At 50.1% G+C, this 14,328-nt stretch overlaps 1 protein-coding gene across 1 annotated transcript in view; it reads left to right on the top strand.

Annotated features, from left to right (window-relative positions):
• The window catches only part of LOC130580081 (acyl-CoA 6-desaturase-like), a 7,490-nt gene extending 1,909 nt beyond the window's left edge, over positions 1-5,581 (top strand). The window contains exons 3-10 of the mRNA XM_057377351.1: positions 75-176; positions 663-788; positions 2,003-2,063; positions 2,348-2,424; positions 2,546-2,643; positions 3,189-3,285; positions 4,166-4,245; positions 5,452-5,581. Of these exons, the coding sequence (XP_057233334.1) occupies positions 75-176; positions 663-788; positions 2,003-2,063; positions 2,348-2,424; positions 2,546-2,643; positions 3,189-3,285; positions 4,166-4,245; positions 5,452-5,581 (771 nt within the window). The remainder of the gene's footprint in view (positions 1-74; positions 177-662; positions 789-2,002; positions 2,064-2,347; positions 2,425-2,545; positions 2,644-3,188; positions 3,286-4,165; positions 4,246-5,451) is intronic.
• The last annotated feature ends 8,747 nt before the right edge of the window (positions 5,582-14,328 follow it).

The following is a 14,328-nucleotide window of genomic DNA, read 5'->3' as shown; positions in this document are numbered from 1 at the left end:
TTCCATCTCCATTTCCTCCTGCTTAGCTCTGATTCCAAACAGCTTGCTAACCATTTGATTTCCCCTCATCCCAGGCCCAGGCAGGGTGGCTGCAGCATGATTTTGGACACCTCTCTGTCTTCAAGAARTCCTCCTGGAACCACATCGTCCACAAGTTTGTCATCGGGCACCTGAAGGTAAAGGGAATTACAGAGCCGGGCAATCCTGGGAATGCGTCACTTTGGCTGTGGCTGAGTAGGAAAGGGCAGCTCTCAACCTCCCCAAAGCRAGCAGAGGCACAAAAAAAGTTGCTGACCATTGTCCATGGAGCCTCCTGGGATAGTGGGAGGGGTCCCGTGGCAGGGAGTTGGAACTGGATGAGCTTCAAGGTCCTTCTGACCCAAACCACTCCAGGGTTTTCCATGGAAAGACACAGTGACCATAACCCGCTCTGAWTGTGTTTATTCCGTGTTCTCTGCATTCGGATGATCCTTGGGGATCCCTCTGGAACCAGCAGCCTCATAGCAACCAACTCCACCACTCCCTGCTCGCTGCTCCTTCYAAAGCAAACCCCACTCTGGCCGCAATCCCGCTCGCACTGCTTTGATACTCACAATCCAYCGGGTAATCCCAGCTCYGGAGCAGCTCCCCAGGGCTGAAAAMTCYRTGTTTTCCTCACCCAGGGTGCCTCTGCCAACTGGTGGAACCACCGCCACTTCCAGCACCACGCCAAGCCCAACATCTTCAAGAAGGACCCYGATGTGAACATGCTGCACATTTTTGTCCTGGGAGACACGCAGCCCGTCGAGGTACGGGAAAATGGGGGAAAAAATGTGGGAAGCTGCCGTCCGAGAGAGAGATGGTTGCGCAAATYCAGGAGTTGGCTCCCATTGTTAGACATGACTTACGCAGGCAGGACTTCCAGGAATGCTAGAGAGGAAACGCTTAATCCCGGGATTTCGTCTGGCTGTGCTGTTGGACAGGAGTTTGGAGCCAGCCCTTGGGCTGAGGAGCAGCGTTGGCTGTTAATTCCCAATCCATTTCCTGTGCTGACCGCAGGAAAGTGTTCTGGGGTAACTCGGGAGAAATAACGCAGATGGGGTTGGAGGGAAAGCAGGAAGCCACGAAAGGCCACTTCATCCTGCTTGGAATGTCAGCATGAGGGGGAGTTGTGGTGTTCCTCAGTATTCCAGCAGCAGCGTTTCAGAACTGGCCTTCCATTTCCATAGCAAATAWCTTCCAGCATCAAGTGATTTTAATTTTAACTCAATCTGCCCCTCCAGAGCCAAAATRTTTACTGCCTGCTTTATAAAAATCTACCCAAAGCACTTAAATCGTGGTGCTTGTCTCAATGGAACAAGGGTTTCTAGTTTTATAAACAAAACCCCAAGAAAGTGGACAAGCAACAAAGACAACACAGGGAAACACCACATTAAAAATGGCTTCTCAGCCAGATTTTAGATTATTGAGAAAGCAGACCATGGTTCTACTGCGTGAAAGGAAAACCTAAACATCTGTGGTAGCAAGGAGCACTGGATTTTCTCCTCAAAATACCTGGGATGTTAGGCCAGCATGGTCTATCCCAATATTTTCACACTGGTATATAATCCTGTTCCAGATGATGCCAAGCATAAAACCTTTCAGAGCTCAGCCCAGAGAGAATGATGTTCCTGATTTATTGGTGCTACAATCCTTCTCTTCCAAAAAAATCAGATTTTGTGCCTGTCACATTCATATTAGTAAAGATGGAGGTGCTGGCAGCTTTTAGCACAGACACAGGGATGGCAGAAGGTGAAGTGCATCAAAATTCCATCAAGGAAGTAGAAATGATCTTAAAAAAAATGAATTTACACCTAACACAGTGCCAAAGTCAGGACATTTAATCACACCCAACCACTTCTCATCTGCTGGTGGGATTTCAGTCAAAACTCCCCGGTCCATAAATCAAGAACTATTGCAGAGAATCTGCTTTTACCTGGGAGTGTCCCAACCCCGGGCTGAGCTGTCTCCTTGTGCCCTGCAGTACGGCAAGAAGAAGCTGAAGTACCTGCCTTACAACCACCAGCACGAGTACTTCTTCCTCAGTGAGTATCCACCCTCCTCCCTTCCCTTTCCCTGCAGTGCCACTTGTCCTTTCCAGCCCTCACCGTGTGAGCAGAGCAACTCCTCAAATCCCAGCTCATCCCACCCAAAATCCGCTCAGGGATATCCAAGCACCCGGAGCATTCCTCTATAGAGCAAAGGGAACAGCTGAGATTGGGATCAAGCTCCACGTGAGAGGCTTCATGGACAAATCCCCGGTTCCATGGAAGCAGCCCCCTCGTGTCCCACCCCTCTGATGGCCAAACCATTTCCCTTTGCCTTGCAGTCTTCCCGCCTCTGCTCATCCCCGTGTATTTCCAAATCCAAATCATCTCGACCATGATCAGGCGCAGGTTCTGGGCGGTGAGTGAAGCATCCCCTCCCTCCTCACGGGCAGCAGGGAATGACCCAGAGCTCCCATTGTCCCTGGTGAGGACACAAAGTGTGGGCAAAGTGACCCTTGGTGTTCTCTGTCCACCCCCAGGACCTGGCCTGGGCCATCAGCTACTACCTGCGCTACTTCATCACCTACATCCCGTTCTATGGCGTGCTGGGCTCCCTGTGCCTGCTCACCTTTGTCAGGTATGGGATCAGGGCCATCCCTGCTGCTCTCCCATCCCTYTGGTGCTGTTTGAGCCCGGCCTCAGCCCTGGTGGCTCCCACTGCATCATTTCCCTGCCGGCATCTCCCAATGCCAGCTCCTCCTCCTGCATCTCCCCCTGTCCCACCGTGGTCCAGCCAGGATTCTGCTCCCTGTCCTCATTCCCTTTTCTCACACACTTTGGTCATGGCTGGACCCTCCCAGAGTGCCTCATCCCACCCTCCTCCCAGCTCACTCTGGAAGTAACTCTATGTCTGAAATCAAGCTGRAAAACTTATCACAATTGGCCCATTATTCCCAAAATTTTGGACGAAGCTCAAAGTACAAGGAGAAAAACCCAACCAAACCCAAAATTGCGAAATCAGWTCATCTGCTTCTGCAGAAAAGAAGCCTGGAACAAGGATGATTCCACACAATTCCTTATCAACATCCATCCAAGTCTCTGCTGCTCCCTGTAAACCCCACTCTGGTTACCTGATGTCCCCATCTCCGGCAGGAATTGTCATGGTTTTTCCTGGTTTTGCAGGTTTCTGGAGAGTCACTGGTTTGTGTGGGTCACCCAGATGAATCACATTCCAATGGAAATTGATTCTGAGAAGCACAGAGACTGGCTGAGCTCCCAGGTAACTGGGAGGGGGGAAAAACAGCCCTGATTTCACCCCAAAATGAGAYTTACTCAAAGAATGGATGGGTTCCACCACCCCTGGGTACTAGGATAGGGTGTCCATGATTTCTGTCATAAAGATGTTCTTCCCAGAGCCAGCAATGCTGAGGAAAGACATGGAATTTCAAAGTTCTGCAATTCATTTGACAATCAAAACCTTACTCGCTCCTGGAGGCAAGTTGAGAGAGGGGGTGGCTGAAGGTGGCTGTGACTGCAAATCCAAAATATATTCMTGGGTGTTTTGGCCAGGCCTGTAGATCCCAGCAGTGAAACAGCTGAGGRAAAAGTGGTGGCTCTTYATTTTGGAGCCTTTGTCCTTTTGTTTTGGAAGATGAGTGACTGAGTGTGCTCCCTTTCCTCTTTATTCTAGAACCAGATCCTTGATGTATTGAAAATTCTATCTATCTCCTGCAAATCCAAGTGAAATGTCTTAGGGAAGAACCCAATCAAAAATTTGGTTGAATTTTAAGGATTTCAAGGAAAAAATACCTGATTTTATGGTCATTAATGGCAAGAATAGCTAAGGAATATTGTCAGAATATCRCACTTAAGGCAAACTGGGCAGTAACTACACGAGGATGGGGAAGCTTTGTTCTGTGCTTTTTCCTCTTGTTTTCCACCTTGGTACAGCTGTCAGCCCTGTGATTTCCAAAGGAAGAGGCTGAGATTTAGGGATCTGGGCTTGGGCTGCCACATCTCTTCAGCGCCAGCGACAGTTTGATTACCTGAGGGAGGATTAAAGCTCCCCTTGCTGCACCCAGCACCCAGGGAWGGGGGATTCCACCCTGATTTTGGGATGAGCCATCCCTAATGCTGACATCTCGCTCCTTCCCTKGCAGATGGCAGCGACCTGCAACATCGAGCAGTCCTTTTTCAACGACTGGTTCACCGGGCACCTCAACTTCCARATCGAGCACCAGTGAGTACGGAGCCCACAGGGCAAGTGGTGWCCCCTGGCTTGTCACAGCCCTGGGGGGACAACCACGAGGTGACAAGGAAAGGGAGTCCCAGACTACACAGGGCTGGAARTTGTGGATGTYCTCATCCCTGGAAGTGCCYRAGGCCAGGTTGGATGGGGTTTGGAGCACCCTGGGACAGTGGGAGATGTCCCYKCCCTGGRACKGGATGGGATTTAAAATCCCTTCCCACCCCAACCATTCCATGACTGTCTGCTTCTGCTTCAGCCATGATATTTTTCTCTCTCACACCCTTAATTTAGAGTTTAATTAGGAGTCATCATTATGCACAGGTTACAAAGGCCGTGGACTCAGATCCTGATCATCCACTTTGGAAAAGTTCCCTCCCCCAAAGCACTCCGGTGTTTTAGAGTGTGGGACTGTGTGGGCTGCTGGGTACTGGATTCCAGAAAAAATATGGAAACCAGGGCCATATGGACAGTCTGTTGCTAGTGGCAACAGCAAATGTAAAAGGAACGGCTTTTAGGGTGAGGCTGCCTGGTTTGGGAGCCAGCTTAGGAAATCTCCATGGAACAGCACAGGGCAAGGTCCCCCAGGATCCTTCTTTACCTTCTAGAGGTGGAAAAGCAGGTCTCTGGGAATTTATTTCAGCAAGAAACAATTATTCCCAGAGGAATAATTGCTTGAGGCTGCTCCCTCACCCCAGTGCACTCGCAGCATCCATCCCTGAATGTCACCTGAGCACAGCTTTGCTTTGAGGGACGGCAGGAAAATCAGTTTTCACCCCCTCCTTGAGCCAGAGCAGTGTAAAACATGGATGTGTCTGTGCCAGAGGAGTGTAAAACTCTGTCTGTGCCAGAGGAGTGTAAAACATGGATGTGTCTGTGGCAGAGGAGTGTAAAACATGGATGTGTCTGTGGCAGAGGAGTGTAAAACATGGATGAGTCTGTGCCAGAGGAGTGTAAAACACAGATGTGTCTGTGCCAGCGGAGTGTAAAACACAGAGATGTCAGTGCCAGAGGAGTGTAAAACACAGAGATGTCAGTGCCAGAGGAGTGTAAAATTGTGCCTGTGCCTCTCGTTGCTCTGTGTGTGCAGCTGGAGGAGGAGGAGGCACCACACTGAGCCCTGAGGATGCAAACAGAGACGCCCATCCCTTGCTCATCTCTCAAGCTTTCTCAGCTCCATCTTCCCTCTCTCCTGTCCAGCCTGTTCCCAACAATGCCACGGCACAACTTCTGGAAGGTGAAGCCTCTGGTGAAGTCGTTGTGTGCCAAGCACGGGGTGCAGTAYGAGGAGAAGCCCCTGGGGAAGGCGTTCGTGGACATCGTTGGGTAAGGCCCTGCTGACCCCACCTGCAGCTCCTTTTTCTCCAGGGTGTTTTCCAGCACAGAGACAATTCAGAAATGTCACATCAGTGGGGTGTTGCTGTCAAAGCCCCAAACACTTAAACCTTTAGATGGGTACAGAGCTGTTGGTGGCACTTGGGGACGTGGGCAGCGGTGGCTCAGTGGTGCTGGGGTCCATCTCAGGGTGCTTTTCCAACCTGAATGATGCTGATTTTTAGACCACCTCATTCTGCYGCTGTTAGGAGCTGCCAGCAGATCTCCTGGGAGATGAATCAAAGGGAACAGCTCAGGTTACAGCCCATTCTACATCCCCTGAGAGCCCTCCAGGAGCAATTCCCTGCGGGCAGAGCTGGGGAGCAGTCCAGCAGAGTCCCTGCCAGCTGGCTCAGTTACTCTGAGGGGAATAATTCATGGCAGGGAAGGTGAGACAGCCCTGCAGCYTGGGTGCCCACAACGGGCAGGAGAGCTGGAAACTGGGTCCAAACCCGCTTGTGTCCTCAAATCCTGTTGGGACAGCACCAAGGCACAGTGGGATGGAGCCTGGAGGAACTTACAGCCCCTTCCAGTGCCTCAAAGAGCTCCAAATGAGCTGGAGAGGGACTTTGGACAAGGGTCTGGAGCGGGCAGGACAAGGGGGAATGGCTCACACCCACAAAGGGTGGGTTCTGTCAGCCTGAGCCTAAGATTGATATTAAAATTCAGTCACAAAGGCTTCAATTCAGGAAAAACACAACAGAGGCAAGAGTCCCAAACCAACTTCTCCTCCTTTTCCTCCCGCAGGTCCCTAAAGAAATCTGGAGATCTGTGGCTGGATGCTTATCTCCATAAGTGATGCTGAGTCTGTCTGGGGAGGTGTGAGTGACCGGGAGGGATGGGGGGGCGTGGGGGGGATCACACTTGTGTCTTTTATCTCAGATCTCAGTCTCAGTCTGGGGGGAGGGCAGCTCCCTGTCCTGTCAGCCGCTCCTGCTGCAGCCAGGCAGATTCCAAACGTGCTCCAAAGGGTGGACGGCGAGGCCAGCAMGGAAAGTTGGGAGAGGATGATGAGGGATGTTTTAAAAAAGGGGCATTAGCGTCTCACCTKGACCTTCCCTTCACAAGATTCTCGTTGTGCCCAAACCACACCAGCCCCGATTCACGCCTGGGGGTTTTGAGGTCTCAGGACAATCCCAGGACAATCCCAGCCAGCTTCCCGTGTTTGTGGGAAAGAGGAATTGCAATCCCTGGGTTGTGCTTCCCRCCCTCTCCTTCCCTCCTCTCACCCCAGCATCCCCTCAGTCCCAACTAACCCCTAACCACAGCAGGGTTAACACAGCCTCCTCTGTAGGGTCAGGCCCTATTCCCAAGGGTCTCTACAGGATTTCTGGGCTTCAACAGCAAAACCAGAGGGTCTGTTCTCTCTTTAACGAGCACAGCCAGTTGTCAGTAAACCACACAAAAGACCAAAACAATCAGGCGAGCACAACGTGCTAATTGCTCCTCGGTGCTCCGGGGGAATTTTCCCCAGAGAATTTTCCCTGCAGAAAACCGGGGTTCTGCCTGTCTGCAGCAGCCTGGCAGGCACCGAGCCCCTTCCTGGCACCCTCGGGGACAATCCCAAGAGAAGAGGAGTTCTCCCTGCAAAAGGAAGAGCTGCCTGGGTCCCAGCTGGACTCAGGACTCTGTTGCTGCTGTGAAACCTCTGGAGAATGCTCTCACAACTTGTTTAAAGCTCAACTTTCTGCCCATAATTACAAAATTACCAAAACCCACTAATGGCTCCTCAACAGATGTGGTTGAACAGCTTCCAGGTGCTTCTGGACGCCTGACCCCAAATAAATCCAGRGGTTTGGGTTCAGCTGCAGCACAGCAGAAGAGATGTTTGGTTTAGGACAAAGGGCTGTGGTTCCTGAAGCAGCTCCAGCATCCGCCTCGGGGCTCCCTGGAAATGCCAGGAGGGAGACTCTGCTTGCTTTGCACGCCTCATTACATCCCTCAGCTCTGCAACTGGATCTCCTCTATCAAATCCCTGCATCCTGACAGCATCCCACAGAGCCAGCAAGGTGCTTCATGGACAGAGAACGACTCCGGGACTGTGGCCAGCATCGTAAAAAAAAACCCCAAAAAAACAAAACAAAACAACAACAAAAAAAAGTGTTCCCTCCCCGCCTTCTTTGGAGAATAAAATGAGATTTTATCTTTGCTTACAGATGGGGAATTCAGCATCTTGCAGCTTCAGCAAGGCAGTGATACTTAGGGTTTGTGAAGGGCTTGTGCTGGGGGTCTTGCCCACCCAAGTACCACCAGGAACGTTTAGGGTGAGCAGCTACAAATTTCCAATTTAGGGTGAACAGATGCATCAGTGACATCCTTCTGGGTGCTGTGGTTTCCCAGGCAGGCAGTAAGGAGCTGGCCTGGAATTRGGCTAATCTCATTAGGACCGCCTTAATTTGTGCATCCCTTCCTGGAACGCAGCTCACTGTGCTCCAGCAAGGATGACCACGAGCACTGTGGTCAGTGGGAGCTTTCAAATGTCCAGCTTATTCTTCTGGCAACCCTTGGTTTTTTGTCCTATTTCTAGAGCAAATATTTTCCTCTCTCCTCTCCCTCTCCTCTCCCTCTCCTCTCCTCTCCTCTCCTCTCCTCTCCTCTCCTCTCCTCTCCTCTCCTCTCCTCTCCTCTCCGGCAAATTGTTTTTTCCCCAAGAAACCTTACTATTTTTTCAGGCAAAGCCTCTCTGGCTCATTCAGTTTTTCCCCCCCTCCCTCAAAAAAAAAAAAACAATCCCAGTTTTCTATCTTGGAATTAGAGCTGTTTCTATGTGCCTTGATTCCTTGCTGACAGCCCATCCTTGGGAGGGTTCCAGGACAGGCTGGATGAGGTTTGGAGCAGCCTGGTCTAGGGAAGCTGTCCCTGCCCATGTCAGGAGGGTGGAATTGGATGATCTTTGTTGCCCCTTCCAACCCAAGCCATTCCAGGATTCCTGTAAGCTCTCCACCCTCGAACTGGAGCAGGTCAAACAGATCCCTGACAAAGAGCCCTGGAAGTCTGCATCAATCTGCTCTGTTCCCATTGTTCTCAGAGTAAAATCAGATTCCTCTGGAGATATTGCAGAAGTTTCAGTGAAACTGCAAACATTGSTGGATACAAACTTCCCCTGAGCTTCCTCGGCTTTGTCTCCAACGAGTGAGACAGGAGCAGGTCAAAAATCTGCCACCAAAATGACTGGAACACAGAATTWTCAGCACAGCTTTGCCCAGCTTTCTGAGGACTCTTAACTAACCCATTTCTCTGAAAATAACGAGGTGAAATCTCGTCCGCTTTCTCTCTTGGTAAAGGTCATTCATTTGCACTGTWATGAGACACAAACATGGGAAAAAAACCAAAAAACAAAAACCAAACCCAAACYAGTGAGARGTGCTGGGAGCCTGMCAGGGTTTATTGAACCCAGCTACACCACRGGGCAACGGGGAGCTGCAGACAGAGCTGGTTTAGGGCAGGGAACCAAGCACCAGCCAGGGAAGGACTGGATTTGTTCTCCTCACTCACCGTGGAGGGGCTGGAGTAGGAGCTGGAGGACCAGGACGGCCGAGGAAGGCAGAGAAAAGCACAAACTGCAGCAAGGAGAAGCCTCAGGGCATCTGAGGTTTTTGGGTTTTGGAAGGAGAAGGAGAGAAGGGAGAAGTTTGGGAAGGTCAGGGCTTGGGGAGGGATGCATGAGAGTGGGAGCAAAAATACTGAGGGGGCRAAGGAGAAGGAGAAGAAATTGGGAATGGGGTGTCCCACGTTCTCCCAGCACGGCTGGAATCTGCCTGGAGAATGTGCTGGAGCCCCGAGGGGGTGGCAGGGACTGGTGACAGCCACAGGCACCGCAGGGTGAGCTGGATCTCACCCTGAGCCCCATCCCGGGCTCTGGCAGGAGGCACTGACCATCCCCATCTCCAGGAGAGGCACAGAGGGAATCAGGGAAAACTTTCCTGGGAGTTTTCCCTYCAAGCAAGGATTTGAGGAGTCCAGAGCTCAAGTGCTCGCTGAAAMAGGGCTTGGGAGGCTCGTCAGGACCCATCTCCAGGCACCATCGTTCCCTGCTGCAGGGGCTGAGCTCTCTGGCTGGATTTGAGGTCTTCATTAGGGCAAAGACATCCTTTTCCTTAGTAGATGCTTTCCTGAGAAAGCCTTCCTAACAAAGCCCTAACATTCCCGATGTTAAAACAGCAAACCCACATTCCTTATAGGACAGCTCCTGGTTGGTTTTTTTTTTGTTGTTTTCATTCTTAAAAAAAAAAAAAAATTAAAAATATTCCAGTAACTCAAAAAGAACATTTTTTTTCTTGTGTATTCTACTGCTCAATAAAATCATAACTATTTGTTGACCGTAAAAATGCTCTGTGTGTTTTTTTTTTCCAGTCACATCCAGAGTCTTTCATGCTCAGATCTGTTCCCTCCTTCTGCCACACAAACCCACGGGCAGGTGGCAGGAGATGCCACCTCAGCAGGWTGGGACATTTCTAGGGTGGGAATGTCACCATCCAGGTTTTGCTCTGAGATCAAGACCGTGTTCAAAGTCAGAACTTTAAAGGGTCAGGGAAGGATTTACATAAAAAGGGTGATTCTATCTCAGATTTCAGATTTAGCCTTGTAACTGCTGTTTTTAGCAGCTCACAATCAGATCCCAAGCCAAGAACATYGTGGAAGCAAACTAAAAAGGGATTTGGGATCAGGCTGGCTGATTATGGCTTCCCTTGGTTTTCCTGGAGGTGTTTTTTGCCAGCAAGTGTGGAAAGTCCTTTTTCCACCTCATGTGGGGTAAAATTAGTGGAATTGCTTTGATACCATTGGCTTTAATTGCACAAATGGATTTTTTTTATCAGCATTCACCATCTGAGGATCAATGCTGCTGCTTCCCCTCATCCTGAGAGCAAACCCCAAAAGAAAGGAGATTTTCCTATCACTTAAACTCGGACTCCAGATTGTCTGGGGAGGCAGCTGAGGATCAAATTGTTGAGAAAACTTTGTAGGAGCATTTTCCCATTTTCTGGAAAGTCCATTTTGAGCCCATTCACGGCTCAGCTTTTCCAACCCACACCTCCATCTGATGCTTTGCGGGGTTTGGGATTGACACCAGCACTGGGTTTGAGGTCAAAACTCACCTGAGGTCAGCCCAGAGGCTCCAACAGAGCTGATCCTGCCAAATGAACCCACAGAAAACTCTCTCAGCAGGTGGAGGAGCACACAGAGGGAGCTCACAGGCTGTCCCAGGTCAGGAGACACAGATTATCCTTATCTGTCCCCAAAAACCAACACTGCAGCGTGCCAGAGTCCGCAGGGATTGCTCCATCGGCAAACTCACGGGTGCCACGAGCTGTCACAGGACCCAGAAGCAGAAAATGACCCCATTTTTGGGGCTCTCATGTAATCCCAGAACAAACAGGCTCCCCTGACACAAACACAGGGGGTTCTTACACAAAAATGAACTGTTACAAATTGATATCTCCGTCCATGGGCAATAGTGCTCTTAAAAAAAAAAATCATGGTTTACTTTGCAGTTCCAGAGGTCTCAGGAAAGTGCTTCAAAACATAATTTGTGTGTGGCATCAACACAATGAGAAACAGGCTCAGGGATGGAACACTCCCAGGGATGGGGAAGCCTCATTCGTGAGCTCCCTTCTTGCAATAGTAAAAACTCCTTTAAAAAAAAAATTWAAAAAAATCAACAGYAAGCTCAGTCCCTGAAAAATACTCAATTTTATTCCAGTTTCTATAATTTTTTAATGTTTTTATCATATGTTTTATTGAAAAATGAGTCTGAATTCCTCTGATATCACACTTCCATACTGAGTCCTACACCATCCCTCTGTCCTGGAGATTCTGCAGAGCAGGGCATCGTTGGAGCTGCTGTAAGGTGAATATTCCAGTCCAGTAGGGTGAATATTCCAGCAGTTTTTAAGGTCTCAATTGAAATATTTTGTAAATGAATCCAAGTTTCAGAGAGGCTGTCCTGGATATGGTGGAGTTGGGACAGGGATGAGTTCCAGCCACACACTCATCATCCATTTGGAGGGCACAGATTAAGGAGCAATTTCCTTTCTGGAACATCTCTCTAAACAGAGAGAGACAGTTTTGAAGGTCTCAATTTAAATATTTAGTGAATTAATCCAAAGGGGTTGTAAAGGGAAGAACCCAGAATTCCAGAGCAAGCCAGGAGGTGAATCATTCCCCTGCAGCACAACACGAAATAAAATAACACAAATACGAATAACAACATAAAATCTATCCCCCAAGAAGGTTGGTGGGTGCAAATAAAAGCTGAGCAGGGGTGAATGATGATGTTTGCTCGAATATCCTGTGGTTTGAAGGTCCAGGCCAGGCTGCTCAGGTCAGGGGAGGCTCAGCAGGAATTGGGAAGCTGCGAGGAGAAGGATCCTCACCTGGAAGCACCACCTTCGCCTGCAGCATCCTCCTGAGCACAGTTAGGTAAGTGCCCAGCTCCTGGGCCAGGTGCTGGCTCTGGGGATGGCAGAGAGAGCATTAATCACTGTAATCACCCGTGATTGCACCCATCCTCCTTGCCATGGGTTTGGCTGCTTCTCTCGCCTGATTAATGTAATTGCCCTCAATTAGCCTGGCCTTCATTAAGCAGGGGTTGGCTTTTTTTTTTTTTTTTTAAAATACAGGAGTCAGATTACACTTTCTCTGTGGGGTTTGTTGCGTTGCTGCTCAGAGATGCCTGATAAAACATGGAGATTTGGGTTTTGAGCTGATTCCAGCGCCGTGACTCCTTCACATCCCTGCAGGAAATCAGCAGCCCTGCAGCAACAGAGTGTCTGGGCTTGAATGGGGCAGCAGGAACTGCTGGGCAAGCCAGGAGATGGATGAGCTTTTAGAGATCCTTTCCAGTCCAAACTGTTCCCCGGGAACATTTTTTTGTAGGCATGACTGAAAATAAAAYAGAGAAATAAAAAAGCCAAGAGGTGTTGAGCCCGCTCTGCCCYGTGGGGCACAGATTAAGRAGCAATTTCCTTTCTGGAACATCTCTCTAAACARAGAGAGGCAGTTTTTAAGGTCTCAATTTAAATATTTGTTAGTCCAAGTGAATTAGTGAATTAGTCCACGTTTCAGAGAGGCTCTCCTGGATGTGGTGGTGTTGGGACAGGGATGAGTCCCATGTGCTGCAGTAAGGGAGAGGGTTTAAGTATTTTGTGTATTTTGAATGTGTAAAGCCAGGGTTTTAAAACCAGCACGATGAGGAGAAAGYAGTGACATTCCTGCTGAAAAGAGCAAAGTGTTTTTTTGGGTTTTCTGAACCCAGCTGGGTCAGGCACTGCTCAAACAYAGCCCACGAGGCCTTCTCCACACGCACATAATTCCAGTGTGAACAAAATTTGGAACTCAGGATCCCTCTGTTAATGTTCCAGCTGTGGAGGAGTCTTTAAGGATTAACATAAACCAAGATTTTGGGGTGGTTGCAGCACTTGACGCTCCCAAAAGCACCGTGGGACTATGGGACACTGCCCCAATTCCCCCATTATTGATCAGTGCTTCCCTCCTTTCCCCAGTGCCAGCTGGCACAGAGGGCCTGACACAGGGGACGGTCCCCAAAGGTGAGGGACATGTCCCCTCTGCCCAGGGGCTGATGCAGAGAGGGCAGAGGTGGCACAGAGCCGTGACCCACATACGTGAGCACCTTCAGGGGACTCTAAGGTGATTAACAGAGCAGAATTAGCACAGTGAGCCAGGAGAATTGAGGGCACTTGAGCCAATCCCAGGGCCACATCTGCCATGGGGCAGCCTGCAGCCCCAGAACTGGAGCAGGAGCAGGAATTGGAAGCATTGATGGAGTTAAAWGCGTTGGACAGGCTCTGTGTGTGCTGGGGTTGGCACCTCCAGCTGCCCTTCCCCAGCTCCTCTCTCTGGGAAACCCCCTGGGAGCTGTTTTGGGATTTCTGCTCCTGGACCAAGTGGTTTTTCCATTGCTGGGGTTGCTTGTAAAAACACCAGATTTGTACCAGTGACTCAGCTCTTCCCGTGCAGCTTATGTCTTCTTCTACCAGGGGAATCACTTCAAGACTGAGCCARAAGTTCAGGATTACCTTTTCCATGCCAAACTTTCCCTGCTGTCCCTCTGCTCCATCATCCCAGCYCCTGCTATCCCATCTCCTGAGCCAGGACATCCCTGGCAACTCAGATTTATCACAGAATCCTGGAATGGTTTGGGTTGGGATGGATCTGAARGATCATTTTGTTCAAACCMTCCTGCCAYGGGCAGGGACACTTTCCACTATCCCAGGGTGCTCCAAGCTTTGTCCASCCTGGCCTTGGACACTCSCAGGGATGGGGCAGCCACRGCTTCTCTGGGAAATCCATTCCAGGGCCTCTTCCCAGGATTTCTTCCCAGTGTTTAATCCAAATCTCCCCTCCTCCATCTTAAGGCTATTCCAAAGCCATTTTCCCCTCTGCACCCACATCCAGCCCGAGTCTCATTTTCCCTACATTCCCTTTCCCTTATAACCGGCCCCCAAAGGAGGTGAACAATTCTCTGGAAGTTACATAAGCCAGCACAAAGTCCAGCTGCCTCCTCAKCCTGGCTGAAGGCAACCTTGCAGCTGAGCCCAGCACAAACAGGGCCATATTGACAGGACAAACAGCACACCCGACCTCCCAGCTCCCAGCACCGGTGGCACCACGGGSATTTGCTCCTATTGGGAACGTGCTGCCTTGGCAGAGCTGCCCCCCCAGCCCTGGGTGCCACGTGCACCC

This window comes from Malurus melanocephalus, unplaced genomic scaffold (genome assembly GCF_030028575.1).
Source record: "Malurus melanocephalus ecotype Western Australia unplaced genomic scaffold, MMel_1.1 scaffold_310, whole genome shotgun sequence".
In the NCBI taxonomy this organism is placed as follows: domain Eukaryota; kingdom Metazoa; phylum Chordata; class Aves; order Passeriformes; family Maluridae; genus Malurus; species Malurus melanocephalus.
Note: the sequence above shows the minus strand (reverse complement) of the source record. Positions and strands in the feature narration are given on the sequence as shown.